The sequence below is a fragment of the Glycine soja genome, chromosome 20 (assembly GCF_004193775.1).
Source record: "Glycine soja cultivar W05 chromosome 20, ASM419377v2, whole genome shotgun sequence".
In the NCBI taxonomy this organism is placed as follows: Eukaryota; Viridiplantae; Streptophyta; class Magnoliopsida; order Fabales; family Fabaceae; genus Glycine; species Glycine soja.
The window spans coordinates 50,551,007-50,575,597 of NC_041021.1; the positions used below are offsets into that span (position 1 = coordinate 50,551,007).

Here is a 24,591-nt window from a genome sequence, read left to right on the forward strand (position 1 = left end):
TAACCTATCAAATTTATTTATTTTAAAATGTTTTATGGATTGTTTGGTTACAAATTATACTCTAAAGTATCAAATTTATGTTTTTTGTATTTTTTAGCATTACAATTAGTCAGATAACATTATTATAATGATGAGTGGTGAAGATACCAAAGATTTTAAGTAGGTTGAGAATATGATATTAGTCTAGAGTAGTGATAATTATTGAATTTGTACAACTTGGGACAGATGACAAAATCATATATATCCCTCCCTCTTAAAATCTCTTAAAATAAGTATCATTTCATATAGATAAAAAAAATTAATAAATGAATAAAAAATAATAATTTTACAAAATTAATGTTAATATTAATATTATATTAAAAAATTAATATTATATTAAAAAATTAAAATGATATTTATCTTGGAATAATTTTTATTAAAATATGACATTTATTTTAGGATGGATGAAGTAATTTTTTTATTATAAAATGTTATAGTGTTAATTCTAGACATTGTACTTGTGTATAACTATAATTTTTTACCGTTAGGATTAGAAATATATAAATAAGAGATTTTATATACTCTTTCTTTAATTTAATTTATTTTCTTTGCCCCTTTTTAATTTCAATCATTTATATTTACTTTTGCATTTCATAATTTCAATACTTTAGATTTTAATTCAAAGTTATTTACTTGTTTTCATTTTATATTTTTTTTTTCTTTACCTCTTCGTTTTATAAATTCAGCCGTTTACGTTTTCACTTTTCATAAAATTTATTTTTTTGGTCTAATTTTTGTTGTGTTCACTTTTAAACATTTCACAACTTTGCAGTACTTTAGTTAAAAGTTTCATTAGAAATTAATTTCTACAAATTTTATGAACAAGTCAAAATATACTTATTCAAATTAAAAAGGTTATGGGTGTGTTTGAAATATGGTTGGGTTCAACATAACTCACATTTTTTTCCTCTAATTTGACAATATATTTGTTTTCTGGTTTGCTCCTTTGAGATGTATGGACGAGATTTTGAAATCGTGCAAACGATAAACCAAATTAAGGTTATAATTTAAACTCAATTAAATTGTTTTGCACAAATTGAATTTAAAATCTCACTAGTTAATAAAATTTGGGTTATAATTGAATTAAGATTTTAAATTAAACTCATAATTGAGTTTACTTTTGTTCAATAAAAGAGAACTTATAACTAATACTTGATTCTAAATCTCACAAATAAATATAAATTTCAATGTTGAATGTTTAAAATTTTAGACTCAGAATGACAGTTTATGATTTCGATTATAAAATATTAATTTCAAATTTTCAATATTAAGGTTTAAAACAAATTTCTAATATTAAGAACAACAAGTTAAAGTTGTAGTATTCTTTTGTTTTTGGGAGGAAATAAAGCTCCATTTTTTGTAACTCTATTTCTCTAATTGTATCCCTATTATTAAGATAGGAATCAAATCTTAAATCCTAATTAAGAGACTTTCTTGGCATGCATGCTCTTTAAGAAGCCTACATGCACTTCTAAATGAGTTTGAAAGCATTCTCCATACCACCAACAATTGATTCTCGTTTTGGATTTAGGTTAAAGCTTCTATTGTAAACTTCCCCTAATCCCTAATATTTTCTATCTTAAAACAAATCTAATTATTTGACATATTCAAATTGTATGAATTATGTTATATATTTGCTACAGTTTTATTGGTTAGATTAATAAAAAAATAGCATAAAAAGATAAAAAAGGAAGATTTCAGTAAGAAAAAGGAATGCTTAGTTAATTAATTTGACTTAAGTAACATTCCATATACACTAACACGCACATTAATTTGACTTAAGTAAGAATAAATTATGCCGTTGGAGTTTAAACTTTGAAATTTGAAAGAGCATATGAAATGGCAGAAGCGTTAATTGGGGCGAAAAAGCTGTGCATTTTGGTTGCACCAAAACCAAAGTCCAAAAAGAAACAAAGGACCCACTCTATGACGAACTTGGCTTGACGAATGTAGCACTCTACAACACTAGTCTCTAGTCTTCTAAGCCAATAAAAAGAAAGCATCATTTCCATTGTGTTTGTGGGGCTTTTCTGTCCACAATAGTAGTAGTATTACTATTAGTAACCTCTTCTCACCCATCCCAAACAACATTATTATTCCCTTCTCGGGTTCTTCTCTCTAGCTCTCATTCTCAAGGACGCGCTTTGCATGCTGTGCACATTTTGGTGAAGGAAGTTAGATCTGTGGGAGAATGTCGTCGTCGGAGGCGCAGGGAGCGGCGCAGAGGCGATATTTGACAGTGGGGTGGTGCCGTCGTCTCTCGTCGAGATTGCACCCATTCTTCGCGTTGCTAATGAGGTTGAGAAGACTCATCCTAGAGTTGCTTATCTCTGTAAGTTCATTTCATTTTGTTTTATTCTGCCTGCGCATGCATTTTCTCACCAGCTCTTCGCTTTTCGCTTTGCTATGTTCAAACCTCTCTCTCTGACTGTCAGTGTGTACATCGAGATGAGATGCTTGCTTTTCAGTGTTTATTTGTGGCTGGTTCTGATTTTATATGTTGATTGGAATTAGAATTAGAATTATTCGCTGTCTGTCATAATGCGAGCATGAGACTCGACAGGATAAAATTAGAAACGAAGTTATTAGAGAGAGGGTTGGAGTAGCGCCTATTGTAGAGAAGATGGTTGAAAATAGACTTAGGTGGTTTGGGCATGTAGAGAGAAGACCGGTAGACTCTGTAGTGAGGAGAGTAGACCAGATGGAGAGAAGACAAACAATTCGAGGCAGAGGAAGACCCAAAAAGACTATAAGAGAGGTTATCAAAAAGGATCTCGAAATTAATGGTTTGGATAGAAGTATGGTACTTGATAGAACATTATGGCGGAAGTTGATCCATGTAGCCGACCCCACCTAGTGGGATAAGGCGTTGTTGTTGTTGTTGTTGTTGTCATAATGCGAGCAGTATCTGTAGTGTCCACGTGTTCATATGCATCGAGAGTGTTTAGAAGAGCTTATCTGGACTTATCAGAATAGCTTGCAACTTCCATAAGCCTTTTTTAGCTTATTTCAGCAAGCTTCTTAATGTTGTGTTGTTCATTAAAATGGCACTGTCTTTTTAGCTTATTTCAGCAAGTTTAATGGTCGAATTTATGACATAAGTCCTCAGTTGTTTGCAAATAAACACTAATTATTTTTTGGTGCTTGAATGCATTTTTTTTTATGGAGCGTGTTGTTTTGCTCTTGTAGGCCGGTGTTATGCGTTCGAGAAAGCTCATAGACTGGATCCTACTTCAAGTGGTCGTGGTGTTCGGCAATTCAAAACTGCCCTTCTTCAACGTTTGGAAAGAGTAAGCATTCGCATGTTTTGTTTTGTCTGTACAAGATACAGTTCTAATGTTTCTTTTCCAATAAGCTTTTGTGGTATTGCTATTTCCTCAACAATAATAAGCTACTGCCTATTTTATTGCTCTATGCCTCATGTCATGTAGATGTTTTAGTCTTACACTAATATTTGGCTTTGGAGGAACGGAACTTTATAAATCAATGTGTTGAGATCCAGTTGTTGTGTCTTTCCTCGATATGAAGGAATTGTGAATCCAACAAAATTTAGAGGCGGTTTGGTTTCAGAAAGTATTGTCTGTTTTCACTTTTAATTACAAAATGCCATGTTTTCATTTTGTTTTCAATAGTTTGTCTGGGAAACCGTGTAAGCAGGGTGACAATTTTGTAATTGAAGGTGAAAATTAAAAAAATGAAAACAAAAAATAATTTCACAATTTCATTTTTTGCTTCCATCACTAATTACAAAAAATATGCCATCTTGTTTTCTATTTTCAATTGTTTGCATCAGAAATGGTAAAAAGTAAAAACAACAAAACAGAAAATAAGAAACAAGGAAACAAAGTGTCACTTTTGCAAATATTGGTTAAAACAGGAAATGAAAACAAAAACATTTTCTAAAACCAAACAGACCATTAGCATTGAAACAAAAAATGAATCAAACTCTTCATTATTATCCGAGTAGTAATTAACTTAGAGCATATGAGACATGTCTACAGCCATCAGCAGAAAATTTATAATTAGGTCCCTGCTTATGATGTAGTGTATTCTTACACATTCGACCTCCTAAGCTTTGAGCACCATACATTGTAGGCCTAACACGTAATGCTTTCTGTCCTAGGACTTGGTTAATGATAATATGAAATTGAATTAAGAATGTCAGACTCTTGAACATCTTATTTGTGGACCTTTTTCCTGTTATGTAGAATGAACGTGAATGATTGCCCCTAACTAGATTAGAGATGGCAATGGTTTCAAGTTAGTTGTATATATCTTTTATCCATTTGTTCCATTTTTAGGAAAACGATCCAACATTGAAAGGAAGAGTAAAGAAAAGTGATGCTCATGAGATGCAGAGTTTTTATCAGCATTACTACAAAAAATATATCCAAGCTTTACAAAATGCTGCTGATAAAGCTGATCGGTATGTTATCTACATAATTTGCAGCATGATATGTTCGTGCCTATTGTGCGACTAGCAGTGAGTCTGTCTTCTTACTTTCAGTGCGCAGCTTACCAAGGCATATCAAACTGCCAATGTTCTTTTTGAGGTTTTTGAAGGCTGTTAACATGACGCAATCTATGGAAGTGGATCGTGAGGTTATTTTTTTGTATCTCCTAAGATGTTATCTTCCGATTGGTGTCCTTTTTCTATGTGAACCTCTATTGATATTTAAATAAGATGGTTATAATTGAATTTTCTTTATATCGTTTATTCACCTGTCTTTACACTTACAGTTGATGATTGATTTCCCATTGGCATTGTGACAGATTTTGGAGACTCAAGATAAAGTTGCTGAGAAAACAGAGATCTTAGTTCCTTACAATATTCTTCCTCTTTATCCTGATAGTGCAAATCAGGCAATAATGAGATTTCCTGAGGTATGATCTCTAGGCTTTATAAGTACTCTGGTCATACATCTATAGTTTGAATTAAAATACTTGTTCATCACTCTTCACAGATCCAAGCTGCTGTATATGCTCTTCATAACACAAGGGGTCTAGCCTGGCCTAAGGACTACAAGAAAAAAAAAGATGAAGACATTCTGGATTGGCTTGGGGTATTGTTTGGATTTCAGGTAAATTAGATTCTGGAGCTGTTAACTTATTAACTTATATATTTTAGTCTTGTAAAAACTTCGCACCCCATTGCCCAGAGGCTTTTCGCTATGCGAAGGTATGGGGGAGGGATGTTGTACGCAGCCTTACCCTTGCATATGCAAAGAGGCTGTTTCCGGATTCGAACCCATGACCAACAAGTCACCAAGGCACAACTTTACCGCTGCACCAGGGCTCGCCCTCTTATATATTTTAGTCTTGTATTAAATATTAATTTATTTGAACAGCATATGACTTATTTGTTACTAACACATGAAATTCGATTTGTTTGCCACTTCTTGTACAAAATACAGAAGCACAATGTATCAAATCAGAGAGAGCATTTGATCTTATTGCTTGCAAATGTGCACATAAGACAATTTCCCAAGCCTGATCAACAGCCAAAGGTCAGGGTTTATTTGGATAATTGATATAGTCCCCCCTGCCCCCAATTTAGTTTCCATATGGACCATTGTGTTAATTCCCCCCTTTTTTTTTTACTTTCAATTTTTTAGTTGTCATGTAGCTTCTCTCAATTTAATTATATAGTTGAATGCTACTTTATACTTTCTTTGTGAGTAGACTTTCTTTTTTCTTTTTTAAGGGGCGGGGGGAGGAAGGAATTTAACACTTGATTATTTCTATCCTAGTAAGAATAATTTTTTTTCCTTCTTGGCTCCTGCTATAAACAGTTCCATTTTCCATGTTTCATTTCATTTTTTTTAGTTGCACAGCATATGCATGTTGCTCCTTTTAGTATATATTTTCATCTGCTAATCATAACAACTAATCTTTATCTTTTCATTATGGTCATTCAAAAAATATTCATACATTGATTTGTGCTGAATCTGCTCGTGACTTGTAACATTTTTTGCTTAGTTGGACGAGCGTGCACTTACAGAAGTGATGAAGAAACTTTTTAAGAATTACAAAAAGTGGTGCAAGTATTTAGGTCGGAATAGTAGCCTTTGGTGAGAGTTTCTGTTCTCATAATGTCAAAAGATACTGTAACTGCTTTCTGTTAACTTGGACCTCTTTGCTTACTTACATTTGGGGACAAGAAACATTTTAAACTTGTTATTATGTTGTAGTTGTATAGTTTATTCTATAGTTTTGAATCTGGATTCTTATTTGCAGCTAGTGTTAATTTTAACTGTTGTTAATTAGCTTTTCCAAGTAGTATATGCATATTTCAGTTCTAATGTAACATATCTCGTGGAAAATGGATGTATATTGCAGGTTGCCAACCATACAGCAAGAAGTGCAGCAGCGTAAATTACTCTATATGGGTCTGTATCTTCTAATATGGGGTGAAGCTGCCAACCTAAGATTCATTCCAGAATGCCTTTGCTATATCTATCACCATGTGAGCTTTATGACTTAACCCTATCTACAATGATGTTTATTTACTATTTCTGGCTGTATTTATAATTTTTGTAACCATTTTCTAATTTTTGTAGATGTTTTGATATATTTGGGTAAGAAGTTGAAAATGGAGTTGCTATTGGGTATGCAAATCCATTGCCAAATAAAATTCACTAACAAATTTGTGTGTGTTTATGTGGCTGCCCTTGCTTGTTTCTGTGCAGATTTTGCCTTTTAATCTACCTTGGAACATAGTTTCAAATGGATTTCCTTAACTTTTTAAATCATGTAATCCCTGTTATCACCCTTTCTATATCTCTTTGCTTCAATCTTCTTGTGCCCTTTTATTCCAAATATTATAACAGGATTAGCCCCTGGTTTTGGACTTTGGCACATTATCAGTTTTACCTATTATTGGGTAACTGTCATGTCAAATATTTTCCCTCTCTAGTTAGAACAGTTTGAATTGCAGATGTCTATATCTGTCATTTTATCAAACCCCAAGCACTTTTTAACTTAGAAAGTAGATTTGTACTTTTAACTTAGAAAAGAGCAAGTAGAAAAGAGCTTGTGTTTCTTGGTGTTCTAAACAAACTAACCAAGTTGAGATTAAGAAACAAGACGAATTCCCCCATCCTGCTTAGTCATTTGGCACTATAATATTAATGTAAATAAACTTTTAGGCTTAAACATTCAAAATTTGTCATAGTTTTGTTGTCATTTTATTTCCTAGTGGTTTCATATTTCTAGCATGCACCCTTTCACAAGAAGAGCCTTTTACGTGTGAGGCTTGGACAATGTACAAACCTCCAAATCATGATGAATGTTTACATCACCGACAATTACATTTTTATCTCTATGGTTTTGGCATTACTCACATAGTTGGAATTAAATGATTTTTTTCAAAGGAAACCTATATTTTTGTTGATATTGACATGCTTTGCGATCATTTTATGGTGCTCCTTGTAGATGCCTTTGAGTTGTACGGTATGCTTGCTGGCAATGTTAGTCCAATGACAGGAGAGAATGTCAAGCCAGCCTATGGAGGTGAAGATGAGGCTTTCTTAAGGAAAGTTGTAACTCCTATATATGATGTCATTGCAAAGGTGCTTTCTGCCATTGATTATTTTCTTCTTTTCATTCTTTTATGTTTGCCTGTATACTTAACAGGTTACTCGTATTATCGAGTATTTCTCATAAAAATTGACAATCACGTTCTGCTCAATAGGAAGCTGCACGGAGCAAAAAGGGTAGGTCAAAGCATTCACAATGGAGGAACTATGATGATTTAAATGAATATTTCTGGTATAATTAATTGATTCTCCTTTTGTGTATTGTCTTTTCTGGTTTATTATTTATACCTGTCTGGGTATTAATTTTAATGACAATTATAGGTCAGCTGATTGTTTTCAGCTTGGCTGGCCGATGCGTGCTGATGCTGATTTCTTTTGCCTGCCAGTTGAGCAGCTAAATTTTGACAAATCTAACGTAAGCATTGTTAATGTTCTCAATTTCTGACTATATTTACTATTATAAACATTTATTTTTTCTCTATATGGTTAAGTTTTATAAAGGTTTAATCATTTGATCCCTATAGCTGCATCAACTTTTTGTTTTAGTCCCTACATGAGGATTTTTGTTTTGGTTTTAAGTCCCTGTTGTTAGTTTTCTTGTGGAAAACTGTCACTAAGTGGAGTCGTAAAGACTAAAACATAAAAAAATTGTTTGTATATAGGGACTAAAACATAAAATTTTTAGGTATAGGGACTAAAACAAAAAGTTTTTGTAGGTATAGGAACCAAATGATTAATTAAATTGTTTATAAAATTTAGTTCTCAGAAAGAAAAAGTTGTTTTCAAAATTGACAAGAGGCTTACAATAATTGAAAATTGATCTATATGTTATGGGGGGGAGAGTGACTTTAATCAAATCTGTGCTAACATCCATTCCTTTATATTTCTTCTCTTTTTTCAGGGCACCTAAATTAGTGGTGGACAAATTGGTGAGACTGCAGCGAAGGTTTCTTTGGGGAGCAGGGCTTGACCAAAATAAGATCGCATGGATTAGGTGGGACACGGTGACATCACCTAAAGAAAATGGAGGTCTGGACATTAAGGATATCACCAATTTCAACATAGCATTGCTTGGTAAATGGAGGTGGGGTCTGATGCAAAACAAAGGAGAACTTTGGGCTAGAGTGGTGCAGTCTAAGTATGGCGGATGGCAGGGCATGTTGGCAGCAGATAGACTAGGTTTAGAATCAGTTTGGTGGAGAGACTTGAAGAAGACCCTCGTTCACTCCCCTCAGGGTCAGATTATTAATAGTGGTATGCGATGGAATTTTACTTGGAGAAGGCTATGTTTTGATAATGAAATTGATTCAGCAGCTGTCTTCCTCAACGAGATTCAGGATATGATCTTTCCACACCAAGGTCCTGATGTGTGGGAATGGACAGCTAATCCTACAGGTCAATACACAGCAAACAACGCCTACAAGGTACTGATGGAAGGAGCAGCAGCAGTAACTCAAGAGGATTGTTTTGCCAAATTATGGAGTATAAAGGGTTCCAAGCAAAATAGCAATTTTTGCTTGGAGACTTATTAGGGATAGACTTCCGACAAGACATAAGTTACAGCGAAGGCAAGTGCAGGTTGCTGACACCTCATGCCCTTTATGCAGAGTTGAAGAAGAGAACGCAGGACACCTATTTTTCCATTGCTCAAAAATTCAGCCTTTATGGTGGGAAGCTATGTCATGGATAAATATAAAAGGAGCTGCTCCCCTCACCCCAAAAATGAATTTCAATCAACATATGGGACTTCAAGTTGATGGTGTTAGGAGCAATAGGTGGCAGTGCTGGTGGCTGGCCCTAACCTGGTCCATTTGGAAGACAAGGATTAGCATAGTATTCTCTAATGCCTCTTTCGATGCAAACAAAGTCTTTGAAGATGCAATTTTCATTCTTTGGACCTGGCTTAGGAATTATGAGAAAGGCTTCACAGAACATTTTAATTACTGGTCCAGCAATATTAGACAATCTTTTTGTACTACTAGAGGTTTACTTTAGCCATTATCTATGTTTTTCTTTGGGTTCTATAGAGTGGTTCCTTCTCAGACTATTTTGTCTGATTATGGAACCATTACCATGGCTCACCCCTTATGTATTCCAGTACCTCTGGTACTCTTTCTATATATAATATATTATCTTTGCTGACCAAAAAAAAAAAAAAAAACATGCGTTATATATTTGGTTGATTATCGGTTATGATATGCATTTTTTTATACAAAAAAATTATGACATGTAATGATTCTGCTTGGATTTTTGTCTGAAAATGCGAAGAAAATGTTTTGTGTTTGATTATGATACTGATTTAAAATGTTAAACAGGTGCTTTTTAAAATTCTCATTTTCTTATACAGAGTATATTTGAATAGCTACTGCTGAAAGCCTGAAACTTGTACCTGCCACTGGATATTAAGCCTTGCTATAAATTTATCTACAGGATAACAAACCAACTAACAGGGACAAATGGATTGGAAAAGTCAACTTTGTTGAGATAAGGTCATTTTGGCATATTTTCAGAAGTTTTGATCGCATGTGGGGTTTTTTCATTCTGTGCTTACAGGTAATAATTTGTTTGTTGCATGATAAGATTCATGTGAGTGATTTTTCCCTTTAATATCTTGCATGATAAGATCCATTTCTGAAAGAGCTAATTTATTTTAGGCTATGATTATTGTTGCATGGAATGGATCTGGCGATCCAAGTGCAATCTTTAATGTGGATGTTTTCAAGAAGGTGCTTAGCGTGTTTTTTTTTTTTGCACAGCAAAAATCAGATAGTATTATATATATTTCAGTACTAGGTGTACTGAAGAGAGGATTAAAAAGATACAAGGCAGATAATTGCCGATCCCAACTATAAGATACATAAACACAATAGCTGAAACCAAAAAGGAAAGAACCCCCTAAGACAGCTCCTCCTTCAAGCTAGTAGACCATTGGTTGAAATGAATATGAAAATCTTTGTCCATACATTTTAACCATGACCAAGTGTGGAATAAAGCTTCATCCATGACTTTTTCGGGGTTGAAAATCTGGTTATTGAAAACCACTGAATTTCTATGCTTCCAAATAGTCATGGATAGAGCTATCCAAAGCACTTCCCATCTCTTGTCTATATAGCTTTTGCTGTTCCAATGAGAGAATTGTATGAAATGATTTTTAGCGTGTTTGTAACAGCAGCTATATTGAAGCTTGGACAAGGTAGGTAATAGCAAAATTTACCAGCACATTTATTGCTGCCGTACTCAATAGCCAGCTTTATCTTGCTGTATTTAGTAGATTGTTACTGTATAAAATTGTAGCCTACATTGCTACTCTGGCCTCTATTCTGGAGCCATTTGTTCTTCTATTTTAACACTAGTCTGTTTAACATGCAATTGCTCAACTGACAAACATCAAAGGAAGATTTATTTAGTGAAAAAATTTCATTTTTATTTTACTATTTAATAGATCATTTTAAAAAGTTTCAAGGTGGTACTCTGTAGGCAAAGCGAACAGAGAGCCAGAAAAGTAGAATAAAAAAATGCTAGTAGAATTTAATTTAATAGTGAAGAAAATAGGACGGGATGGCCCTGATTTTAGTAGTCTTATATGTAGACTAGCCTACAGTCGTACACTTTTCTGATAAAAAAAAGTGTACATTAATAGAAAGGAAAAAGGTCATAGCTAGAGTTTATTTGAAAAGGATTTTTGTCCTTGATTTGTATTTTATGCTAATGGTTATGAGTAACTTTTGTCCTTGTACTTAACATTCCCTGGTCCATCAAAAACACCCTTTCCTCAAGGTGTTGGGCTTCAAACCATGGGTGCGGGGTGTTGCGGCATAAGTGCGGGGCGTGGCTGCGGAGTTGGCATGGGTGTGTGTGCGAGGAGTGCCTTCGCAGAGGAAGAAGATGGAGGTGTGGGTGAGTGGTGTTGACTGGTTTCCAACACAGTAATGCGTTGAATGAGTTCATCTAGCTTGGTGGTGACATGGAGTTGGTTAGAGGCTAGCTTGGCTATGGCTTCTTCTATGCGTTCCATTCTGGTTTTGGATCGAGTTGATTCAGCCATGGTGGCAGTGCTCAATGAAAGCACCAAGTTGTTATGAGCTGAAAAACAGCTCATAATTTCCTAGCATTTGAGGCCTAGGAGTCCTCCCGAGAGAGAAAGATTAGGAGAGGGGATTTCTAATTTTTTGCCTACCCATCAGAATTACATCCTTCCCTATTTATAGATTTTCGCTTACAAATGCTGGATGAAAATTCTAACAGAATTTGGCAGCATATGCCTTGGAGGAAATTCAAAACGCTACCAGGAGACAATCACCTAATGGCACCAAGGACTTGTGATTCTGTTTCTAGAAGGTCGTTGCCAGCTCAGCCATACTAAGTTTCATAATCCTTAAGGTACTGAGGTCTGCTAATTTCCCTTTTTGTCCTTTTTTCTTCTCCTTCGTTTGGTTCTGCATTTTGCTCCGTTTCTTCTTCTTCATTTACTTCTGCGTTTTGTTCTGTGCTTGCTGTGCTCTGGTCCCTGTACATAACAATTACGGTATCGATGTGGTTTTTGGTTGGCACATGGCCTTCTTGTTCAATCCTTCTGGGTTTGAGTGGCAAAAGATTGTTGATGATTGGACTGATTGGAACAAATGGATTAGCATCCGAGGCGGTATTGGTGTACTACCTGAAAAAAGTTGGGAGTCCTGGTGGAGGAGGAACAAGAGCATCTCCAATATTCAGGAATGCGCGGAATCATTGCTGAGATATTGCTGTCTTTACTATCAGTATGGCCTTGTTTATCACTTGAAATTTACGAAAAGGACAAAAAGTTTTCTGGCAAGTCTTTTACCTGTGTTGTTCCCTTTTTTCCAACTATTTATCTCACTTTCATAATTTGGCATATTGAATGGATATCCTTTTCTTGGCTACAGGTCTATGGCATATCGTGGTTGGTGATCTTTCTAATATTATTTGTTATGAAGGTTAGTAGCAAGCTATTTTGTATCTTGTGGGGCCTGTTAAAATTGTTCATATAATGTATTGTATGACTTCTCAATATGAAAATTACTCTTTCCTCATTGGTGGGCAGTGTGGTTGGTTATCTGCAATGAAGCAAAAGGCTTGTTCACTTTTTTGCCCATATATGAAATTCATGTTAGAATCCTATATATGTCAAAAGGCTTGTTCTTGGAATAAATTTCTGCTTTCTTTCTGATTTTCTTTTCCATTTTGTCTCAAGACGGTGTCTGTCGGGAGGCGGAAATTCAGTGCAGATTTTCAACTTGTCTTCCGGCTAATCAAGGGGTTGATATTCTTAACATTTATCTCAATTCTAGTCACCATGATTGCCCTCCCTCATATGACAATCCAGGACATTATTGTTTGCATTCTTGCCTTCATGCTAACTGGCTGGGGAATGCTACAGGTGAATCCTCTTTCTCTTTATGTGCTATGTCCTCATCCACAAAACGATGTCTGATTATGAAAATGTAAAGATTAGACTCATTGACATATAAAAATTCTATGCATCAATTTAGCGAAGCTCTCGTATGCAATGAGTCCTAGAATGGTATGGTTTGGGATTCCATTTTATTGGACAATTGTTTTACCCTTATTTCCCTCAATTTACTTGTTTTTAGTTTTCCTTGTCACCGTTTCCGTTTTATTTTGCTGATTGCACAAGCATTAAAGCCTCTAGTACGCCGAGCTGGATTTTGGGGATCAGTAAAAACTCTAGCTCGTGGTTATGAGATTGTGGGTTTGCTTACTCCTGTTGCCTTCTTGGCTTGGTTTCCTTTTTTTTTTCAGAATTTCAGACCCGTATGTTGTTCAACCAAGCATTCGGTCGAGGTTTGCAAATTTCCCGTATTCTTGGAGGTCAAAGGAAGGGGCGCTCTTCTCGCAATAAGGAATAATTTGTCTACATTTCCTTGATTGCAGCAACAGGTTAGAGCACAGTTTTGGTATCTATTGTAAGTAGTTGTATGTTGTAACTAGGAACAGGGTAGATCCTAGGCTTCAATTTTGTTTATTTGGAACATCTACGAATGTTATTTCAATTTGAGAAACTGCATAGGAGAACGTAAAATTAAGAACCCAATTTTGTTAAAGAATATTTGGCTTGCTTGCTGTGTAGTCCTATTACTTTAATTTCCACAATTTAGGAGAGATTCTGGTTTCCCAAGTTCCTGCTCATAGGAAATAGCTGCAACCTAAAAGGCTTAAACCTTTGAAAAGAGACAATTAAAAATAATAAAACGGAGGGAGGGGGACTTTTTTAGCCAGAGGTGGCATTTTTTTCCCATTTTTTCAACCACTTTTAAATAATTTTTCAAAAGAGCTAAGTCGTAACATTGATTTTTAATTTTTCTTAACTGAAGTTATAAATAATTTTATTACTTCAATTAAATTTTTTTATGACTTTAAAGTCGTATTTTTTTTTCTTTTGCTTTTATGACTTCAAAGTTATAAAAGTTTTTTTTTATTTACAACTTTAAAATCATAAAATCTTTTTTTAAAAAAGTAAAATTGTTTTCGTAAAAATTGTTTTTTTTATAAAAGTTTTAAATCTTTTTACGGTCATTTTATTTTATTTTTTAATTTTTTAAAATTATAAATAAATTTATTTAATTAATTGTCAAATAAATAATTTTAATTTTACTTGTTAATGCTTTTATTTAATATGGTGGATATTTTTTATGATTTTATTTTATATGTTATATAATTTATTAATGTTTTATTATTTAAAATATATTATATCTTTTTAATATTATTTTATTTAAAGTTTTTGTTTATTTAAAATTTAGATAATCTATTAATAAAAATACATACTAAAATTAAAAACAATATAATACATTAATATAAAATGAACAATACAAATTAAAGAAAAATATAAAAAATATAAATTATATTAGTCATCTATTTGTTTATATGAATACTTAGTACAATTATGTCCTTAACTTTTAAATAATGAACTTTTTTTAGACCTATTTAAAAATGATTCCTCTCTCTCATTATATATAACATATAAAATAAAATTATAAAAAATTATTTATGACTTAAGTTAAAAAAAATTTAACTAAAGTCATAAAATTTTAACTCAGAAATCGTAATATTTATTATAAGCTATCCCTTTTGAAAAATTATTTAAAAGTGACTCCCAGTTGAAAAAATGCTGAAAAATAGTCCCTCTAAGTAAAAAAAGGCAAGCGGGGGAGCATGAAACATTTTTAGGCATGATGTACTGTCTTTTAAAGGCATAGACTCCATTCGGATGAATTTTGGAATGCAAGTCTATATCTTGAATACGTGCAAGATAATTCTAATTGTTTTATGCCTCCACCAACTTTCTTAACACACGATAATAATTTTTATATTGTCAAACAATACTTTATCTTGAATTAAAATTTCAATTTTTTCTCTCAAACTTTACTAGGAAAATTTGTGGGTAAGGACTTCAACATTAAATAAACTGAACAAAGTATATTGATGTTTTCGTTAAGGGATATTTAAATTCTATTAATAGCTTTGACGGGTGTCAAGACTTCTCATATTGTTTGACGGATGTTCATTTGCAATGTTAGTTCTATGGCATTCCTGATTAATAATCCCGAGGCAAGTAACTAGCTTGATCTGGCATTTTGCAAATATATGACCAAGAAGCAAGCTGCAAACTTTGGGCATCGTTATTGTTTCCTATGGAAAGAAGAACTCCTATTTGCTAATTCTTGTTGAACACCATCTAATAGTATAACGAACTTAGAAGAGTTGGGTAGATATTTTACTAATAATGTTAACTCGACGAATTCAACAATATTCTCAGTCCATTTTAATTCTAAACTTGTAATACCTGTGAGTTACTTTTTACGCAAATAAATTCTAATTTTTTTTGCTCAAACCTAGTTGAAAGATAGGAAACTAAATGTTATCAAAATTTAAAAGTACAAGACACAAATTTATGTTATTACCGGATGCAATTCCTGTGAGTTGCATATGTTTATTTAAATATAAAAGATAATTTGAATAAATAAAGGATTTATTATCTTTTTATAATTTCTTTTTGGCGAGGACTATCTTTTTATAATTAGTAACTTAGTATCCTGTAATATTCCATCAATACTATTATAAAAATCATCCAACCTCCATTTTAGTTGTACACCTGTTGACATAATATGGGCCCACACACATTTATTTAACTTCTTTATTGCATTGCACATTTTCTTTCTTACGAGTCATTGTTATCTTTTTTTTTTTTTTTATCAAGCCTGTGCAAACAGACTGCTACCTAATTAAATATAAAAAAATAATTTACTCACAATATTGACTTTTGATAATAGAAAAAAGTGCAACTAATATTGTGAGATTAATGTTATTTTCTAATGGTAGTTCATTTGGTCTCTTCATTTCAATTTATGTGGTGTGGATAAACTATGATGATATTGTCACAAATCAATCAATCAATTCAATATTATTATAAAAATTATCCGACCTCTATTTTAGTTGTACACGTGTTGATTGTGTATGATATGGGCCCACGCACATTGATTTAACTTTTTTACTGCATTGCACATTCTCTTTCTTATGGGCCATTGCTACCTTCTTTTTACTAAGCCTGTGCAAAGCACAGACAGCTACCTAGTTAAATATAAAAAAATAATTTACCAACAATATTGGCTTTTGACAATAGAAAAAAGTGCAACTAATATTGTGAGATTAGTGTTATTTTCTAATTGTAGTCCATTTGGTCTCTTCCTTTCGATTTATATGGTGTGGATAAAAACTATGATGATATTGTCACAATAATGTTTTAGCGCTTGTAATATGTTTAATTACACATTTTATTTTTATGTTTGATGATGTTACAAATTTGGCCACCTAACTTTTAAGATTTTGCATATTTAATCTTGTCACTAATTGATAATTTGTGAATGCTAGTTCCTTTTTTAGGCACAAATTAAGTTCAGACTTTTTTGATCCCATCCATTATAGTCTATATTGGACCAAGTAGCCTATTTTACCACCTATGGCTGAAATTACAGGAATCAAAACACACATTTGTTTCCTTAAATTTATAACAACAATGGTAATGGTAATCAAATATGATTATATAGTTATTTGTAAAATTGTGGATTTTAGATGGAGATGAAAAATTAACGTGAGCTATCACTTACATTCTCTTGTCCTAAAATAAATAGATGCCGTAAGTTAGTGGACAAAGTAACACGAGGATGGATTAAAAAACTCTCGATATTACATGTGTTTATCTTTTTTTTTTTAAGTAATTAGAATATCTCAATTTTGTACAATACTTAATTATAGATATTTTAAGAATGCGACAACGATTAGTTAAAGAAAAAGAACGAAAACAAAAACGCGCAAAGGTTTTACTAAAATTCAACAATGTATCTATGTTCTTAAGAGCAAAGTGACATTATAAGTTTTATCTACTGTGTGTAAAGAGTGAATTTTTCACTTTTTTTACTTTCTCAATTAAATATTTTTTTATTTGAGGGTGTATTCACACATTACTCTTATAACTAGTAAAAAAAACTTATCTTTTAACCATATTTTTTATTAATGGGAAAGACAAAGAAAAAAAATAGAAAAGGAAACTATTTCCTAACTGCAGCCACTAGCACATCTGAAAAAAAAAACTCAATTTCTTTAACTATTTATCCCTTTTAATTATTGTGTCTTATCTATATCTTTTTTTTAGGGGGTCTTATCTCTATCTTTAAATTAATTTTAAGATTTTTTTAATATCAATAACCTCATATCATAATTTAAATTATTCTAAAATATAATTTATATATTTAAATATTTATTTATTATAAATTTTAATTATATAAAGATAAACATTTATCCTGTAAAAATAACCTAAATTTCTAGTTACAATAATATTTTAAAAATAATTTAAAATAGATAGTTAACGATTATGATGCATGGCGTGAATAACTTCTTACATCATGTTATATTTTTATTACATGTAAATATTTCGTGTATTTCATCAATATTTATATTCAAGTTCAATTTTAAAAAAATACATATTAAGACAAGTTAAGAGATTAAATTTTTTTAAAATAAGTAAATAGCGTACAATTATTTCCGTAAAATTTAAAGCATATATTAAATGATAAATTAATAAATGGTAACAGTTTTTTACTTATGGAGTGTAAATCTAACATCCTCCCCATTATGAGAAATGCTTTTTATATAAGTATTTTTTAAGAAGTAAAAAAATATAATTTTCTAAACAATCATACTAACAAATAAAAAATTTATGTGTTTTACTAAAATAAAAATTTATTTCAATCAATAAATTTAAATAAGTGACCCTATTTTTGAAATGACGCGTTTACTTACTTAATTGTTAAGTTACTCGTGTCCATCACAATCGGGTTAAGACACGGATTTTCTTTTGATTACTTTTGCTGAAGTGGTCCATTTCTTGTGCCGTCGTGGGTTTGCCATTTACTTATCCGCGTCTGTGTTTGACGACGCCATCCACCCCAACCCAAACGCCATTTGCCCGTTACCGGTAGATCCGGTTGCCCACTACTTTTCCTTTTCTTTCACTTTTCTGCATTTCAAACCAAACAAACAGAGCAGAGAGCGCACAAAAACCGTTTTTCAGTAATTAGAGTGCGATTCTGCTCCTTTTCAACTCCCAACCCTATTCCTAGGGTTTTTCAGGTTTTCCATTTTCCATTTCCTTCGCTTATTCTTGCTATTCCCTTCGTTTTTTGTTTTTCCGAGAAAAATTTAGCGCGGAAAAGAAAGCTTTTCGATCTCGTGCTTTTCTTTTCGTTTCGTTTAAATTCAAGTTTCTGAACTGTATGAAGCTTCTTTCTGTCTGAATCGTGTGATCTTCTGTTTATATGCGGAATGGTGGTTCTTGTAGTTTCACTTGCTATGCTTGTAGCTTCTTGTAGCATTTCGTGTGCTTTTCTGAACATGGAAGGTAATTTGTCTTGCTGCAGTGGATTGTTTGCTGGTGCTACTGATTTGATGCTATAGACTGAGGTTGAAGTGGATCCACTCGATTCGATAACTCTTCTCATCAACTTTTCATCGTTTGATGCTGTTGTGAACCTTTAAGTTCAATAGGTAATAAGTACTGTGAATCTTTGGTGACTCTCTAACGTAATGGTTATTGGAGCTAGTTACTCTGTAGTCTGTACTGCACTTTAAACATCACCGGAGTTCTATATTTCTTATGATTCGGTTGCGGCATGCATTTCATAATTGGTTTTTGTGTGGAGGCTTGCATCTTCCACTCCACATTTTTGAAATTTACAAGTCAACTTTTGAGATTTAACAACAAGACAATATTGGTGGATGGATGGTGAAGTAATATTTTAACAAACATTTCTCTTGTTTAGATTGCTGGTTGTTTTGATTTGCACTTATGTTTTTCCTGCAGGAATGGTTTTTGGTTTGACATGTTTTGTAAATTATTAATATTAACTTGTATGTTTTTCACTTTATATTTATAGAAAATGTCTCGAGCTGAGGAGCTTTGGGAGCGGTTAGTCCGTGCTGCATTGAGGAGGGAAAGGACTGGTGATGATGCATACGGGCAGCCTGTTGGTGGAATTGCTGGAAATGTACCATCCGCCCTAGCTAAAAATAGGGATATCGATGAAATTTTGAGAGTTGCTGATGAAATTGAAGATGATGATCCCAATATCTCTAGAATATGTATGTTTGTCACATCTTGCTTCGTTTTCCTTATGCATTTTTTATTTATTAATGTGCCATCTTTTCAACATCTTTACCACAAAATAGTTTTGAAGTCAATAGAAGTTTTGCAGTTTCATATTATCTCTGCTTTCTTGTGTGGTGGATGATAGGAAATTGTTAAACTTAAGTGGTGAAAAATGGGAAAGTCCCATTGAAAACATTTTTCTTGAAAATTCATATATATACTTTGACCAACAAGCTCCTATAGACATGATACCTATTGTTTGTTCTAATAATTCTTATTTGTTTGCAGTATGTGAGCATGCATATTCATTATCTCAAAATTTGGATCCTAACAGTGAAGGCCGAGACTATTGTTTGTTCTAATAATTCTTATTTGTTTGCAGTATGTGAGCATGCATATTCATTATCTCAAAATTTGGATCCTAACAGTGAAGGCCGAGGTGTTTTACAATTCAAGACTGGTTTGATGTCTGTCATCAAGGTAGAAATTTATTGTCTACTTTTATGTAAAATAAAAGTTGTGCTCAGGATACTTGACATGTGCATACCGGTATGTTTTGATTTGTCTGTGACTTTGTGGTGCTTGAAAGGCATGCTAGAATTTTGCTGCATGGTCTCTCAGTGCAGCTCCCTTGGAAAGTTCATATCATTTGACTCCTTTTTTTAATTTTTATTTTATTTTATTGCATGATTGGTCTTTGAATTTGCTGTATGAACTTTGCCTTATAGTCATTTTGATAATTAGTCCATGGGCCTATTGCTACAGTTTAATGCAATGCTAGCAGGGCTTTAGATTAACTTCCATCTTCATTTCTTTCTTTGTTTTTTAATATTTCAAACTAATCTTGGCCACTATACATTTAGGGTAAAACCTCTACGGTAGTTATTGATATCTCACCAGTCATCATTTATGAAGAGATTAGTATGCGTATGTGCTGAGTTCTGAGTTGCTTATCAGAGCTCTATTCCTATGGTGGTGCTACTCCTCTGTAATGGAACTGCAATGAAAATTGCAGGCATTTTGATGCTCAAATCAATGGCAAATTCTAGTAGCTGGTCAGGGTGGCTCCCCCTTATTTATAGTTTGGGTGTGGTTGGGTCACGGCTTGGTGGACATAAGGCAGCTCCTGTGCTCAGATCCTATTGCACCTAAGAAGGTGGGGGAGCCTTGGCGGTAAGACATTCTCGCAGGAGGTGGTAAAGTGTTCTGGAATGCCTCTGAGATTCTTCAGATGGGTGATCCGGATTTGGGTCAAAGATGGACAATATGTCCCAGGTTGCGTGTAGGGCCTGGACCCTTGGACGAGTTCAAAACAGTAATGTGATGCGATTAATTTATGATAGGATTCAAGACCCAAATGTAAAGGGATGGAAAGTGAGGGAATCTGTTAGGGACCAAGATACTCAATGTGTACAGTAGAAGGAAAAAGGGGAGTTAGTTAGGCAGTTAGTAATTGAAGAGAACTGAATTGTACTTAGTTTGTTTTTTTTGATCTGCAAAAATAATGTTATATATTAATTTGAAATCAGTACAAGTTGTACTGGTATATTTACAATCACCAATCTAATCTCCGGTGTGGAGGTTTGGTTCCTTAATACAAAACTAATCATCATGGATTAATGAACCAAAACTCTAAGTGTATAATTTACATTGGTGATCCCTGCTTGTGGAACTATTTTCCACTAATTACAGAACCCTTCTCTAATATGGCTAGACCACTGATGAAAAGGATTGTCGAATCCTTTTACAAGGTTCCTCGGCCAACTCCAGCAAAAGAAAATGGCTTCATCCAGTATCTTGTTGGCATTGAAGCTTTCATTTGAAAAGATCATTCGATTTCTATGGTTCCATACACACCAAGTTAGTGCCACCCACGAAATTAACCATCTCTGTGATTTGATACCAAGATAGGTACTACAGAACGAGTGCTGCAAGAAGTTCTGTCTTGGGTGTTGCGTGAATGGTCCCGCCATGTTAATCCAGGACAAAGATTCCCACCAGATCTGCCCAAGTTTGTGACAGCTGAAAAATAGATGACCTGCATTCTCATCCTTTTCTCTACAAAACGGGCAGAGAGTATCATTGATGTCGACATTTCTTCTAGTCAAATTCGATTTAGTGGGCAGCCTATCCCGTATTTGTCTCCAGGCAAAAAATGCTGCTTTGCTTGGTATTTTTAGCTTCCGTAAGTCATGAAATATCCCATCTGTGTTATCATCTTTTGAGTTCCTGTCCAGTAATTGATATGCACTTCTCACTGTGTATTTTCCAGTTGGATCATTCATCCATACCCATGTATCCGTATGCTGCATATGTATGTTAACATTTTGTATTTCCTCCAGAAAAGCAGCTCCCATAGGTATCTCAGCCTCAAACAGTAGCCTCCTCCATTGCAAACGCCACTCCCAACTTCCTTCTGAACTTTCTCCCATCTGTAGAATGTATTGCATTTGTTGTTTCGAATTCAGGTAAAGTCTAGGGTACTTTACCTTTAAAGGGATCCCATCAGCCATCCACCCATCTTCCCAAAATCTAGCTTTTGCACCAGAACCTAGCGTTTGTTCCAGAACCTAGATTCCATCTTATACCTTGTTGGAACTAGCTTTCCTCCCCTGAATTGTGACACACCTCACTCAGATCAGACCACCATTTGGAGGCTGATTGAGGTATATGGTTGCCATCCAAGTTCCGCCAACCTCCATATTTGGAATCTAGCACTCTAGCCCAAAGGTCTCCTTGGTGGTGAAATAAATCCCACTTCCATTTTCCAAGAAGTGCTTGATTAAACTTGGTCAAATCTCTGATTCCCAAACCTCCTTTTTCTTTTGATAGGCATGCTGTCTCCCAACTCACCCAAGCAATTTTATTGTTGTCCATATCTCCACCCCACAGGAACCGTCTTTGTATTGTGACTAGCTTGTGTACCACCTTCTTTGGAATCTTGAAAAAAGAAATGAAATAGATAGGAATTGAGTTCAGGAATGACTTTATCAAAGTCACCCTGCCCCCAAATGATAATTGCTTTTGTTTCCACTTTGCTAATCTACTCACATTTTTTGACAATGGGTTCCCAAGTCACACTACTTTTTGGATTTGCCCCAATGGGGATGCCCAAATAGATAAACGGTACAGATAGCAAACTGCAATTGAGGTACAAGGCAGCCTCATTCAACCACTGGACAGACTTTTCAACCGCCCCAAACTGACTTTTTGCAAAATTGATTTTTAGGCTGGATACCATCTCAAAACTCCTCAGCATTGCCTTGAGGACCTTCACATTTTGCATGGATGCTTCACCAAAGAAAATGGTATCATCTGCATACTGCAAAATGCTGATTTCTACCTCATTTCTTCCAACCAGTAGTCCCTTATATTTGTTTACTTTCAATGCTTCTCTCATTATACCCATTAAGCCCTCAGCCACAATATTGAATAGGAGAGGGGCTAATGGGTCTCCTTGTTTGAGTCCCTTTTGTGGATTGAATTCAACTGTAGGACTTCCATTAATCAGAATTGACATAGAAGCTGTTTGGAGACAGCCATCCACCCAATTAATCCATTTAGGACAGAAGCCCATCTTCCTGAGCATAAAGATCAAAAAGTCCTAATTAACTGAGTCATATGCCTTCTCATAGTCCTCTTTGAATATCAAACAGCTTAGCATTTCTCCTGACTTCCTCCATCGCTTCATTGGCAATTAAGACACTGTGAAACATGTGCCTTCCTTCAATAAAAGCTGATTGTCGCTCATCTATGATCTTTGGCTAGTACCCCTAGTACTTACTTATATATACCTTTTATCTTTGCTGATAAAAAAAAACTATGATCTTTGGCAGCACCTTCTTCAATCTTCTTGCTAATACTTTGGCCATTATTTTATATATGCACCCTATCAGTGATATGGGCTTGTATTGGTTAAGGTTTTGAGGATCGAACACTTTTGGAATTAATGTTACGAATGAAGCATTTGTGCCCTTAGGAAATCTCCCATTTGCATAGAACTCATCCAGAAATCTAAGCACCTCAGGTTTCATTAAATCCCAAAACTCGTTGATAAATTTGAAATTCAAACCATTTGGTCTAGGGCTTTTATGACTCCCACAATCCCACACTGAATTGTGCTTAGTGATAGATATAAATAGAAGGGGCCTCTTAATTTAGAGGGTATGCCTAATCACATTTGTGATAACTGATTTCTCAGTTGATAAAGGGGACTGTCCCTTGGCGGAGCTTGCTTTGAATCGTTCTCTCTTTTCTCTTTCCCTCATTCTTTCCTCTTGCTTATTCTTTTAGCTTTGACATAACAATGTGTCTGACCTATTGATGACCTCTAAGGATTGATATCTGTGTTGAGAAATTGGAGGGTTCTCTTGAATTTGCCATGATGTTGTTTGGAAAGATTGGATCAACATGAGAAATCAAATAGATAATTATCAAATTGATGGAGAAGCAAAGGTTACGGTGGTTTGAGGGTGAGAAGGAAGGGGAAAAGACAAAACCCAAGCCATATTCTTTTATGACGAACAGGAAGAAAGTGGCGAACGAGGAGGAAGACCATACAATGATGGAGGGGATGCATGTGTAGGCCAAAATAGTGAATTTACCAGTCTTTGAAGGTGATATTTCAATTGTTTGGATTGCTTGTGCTAAAATATATTGAGGTACAAGGTATTCCTTTTTCGAAAAAGTTATGATTGGCATTTGTGAGCATGGAAGGAGTGGTCGTTCATTGGTTTCGATTTTGGCAGCAAAAAGAATTCAATTTCAAGTAGAGGCTTTCTCTACAGCTTTGTTAAGGAGGTTCGGTGGAAATTACAGTAGCAATGTTTTGAAAGATTGGCTATTATGAAACAGGAGGGACTCTGTTGGGGAGTATGCGCACATTTTTGAAACCCTCATTGCCCAAACCAGGGGCTTTACCGGAAGAGCAATTGTTGGGGTACTTTCTTTGTGGGCTAAAACCAGAGTTAAGGTGACAAATTCAGGTGCATAACCCAAAGGAGATATTGCGAGCAGTGGAGATAGCTTGTGCAATTGAGTGGGGGAGCTCTTGGAAGCTCAATTATGGAGTGGGTCGGAAAAGAGAGGTATCTATTATTCTACACGTTTTGATTCTTGAGGTGATTCAATTGTCAAGATGAATTTGTTGCTCAGCAATTCCTTTCAATTGGGATCCAAGAACCCTTCTCTTGAACTGGGAAAAGGTGGCTGGCAACAATAATGCTTCACAATCAAATTCAAGCTCCAAGATTGGGAGGGAGTACAAAGCCTCATTCAGATGGTAGTAAGGGTGCCAAACAGTTACCCTACAACCAGTACATGCATAGAATGGAA

The 24,591-nt window shown here is 34.2% G+C and overlaps 2 protein-coding genes and 1 pseudogene across 4 annotated transcripts in view; all 3 read left to right on the forward strand.

Annotated features, from left to right (window-relative positions):
• Positions 1–1,514: 1,514 nt before the first annotated feature.
• On the forward strand, positions 1,515–9,738 carry LOC114402212 (annotated as a pseudogene).
• A 2,668-nt stretch (positions 9,739–12,406) lies between these two features.
• On the forward strand, positions 12,407–13,660 carry LOC114403204. The gene is made up of 3 exons (XM_028366008.1): positions 12,407–12,532; positions 12,790–12,975; positions 13,359–13,660. The coding sequence occupies exons 1-3, from the start codon at positions 12,457–12,459 to the stop codon at positions 13,463–13,465; spliced, it is 369 nt and encodes a 122-aa protein (XP_028221809.1). The 5' UTR covers positions 12,407–12,456; the 3' UTR covers positions 13,466–13,660.
• Positions 13,661–17,974: 4,314 nt separating this feature from the next.
• LOC114403203 (callose synthase 9-like) overlaps positions 17,975–24,591 on the forward strand; it is a 63,724-nt gene continuing 57,107 nt past the window's right edge. For 2 of the 3 annotated variants that reach the window (XM_028366005.1, XM_028366007.1), the window contains exons 1-4: positions 18,103–18,242; positions 18,530–18,656; positions 19,046–19,250; positions 19,640–19,737. In XM_028366005.1, coding sequence (XP_028221806.1) covers positions 19,049–19,250; positions 19,640–19,737 — 300 coding nt within the window. In that variant the 5' untranslated portion in view covers positions 18,103–18,242; positions 18,530–18,656; positions 19,046–19,048. The other variant, XM_028366006.1, reaches the window with a different exon arrangement.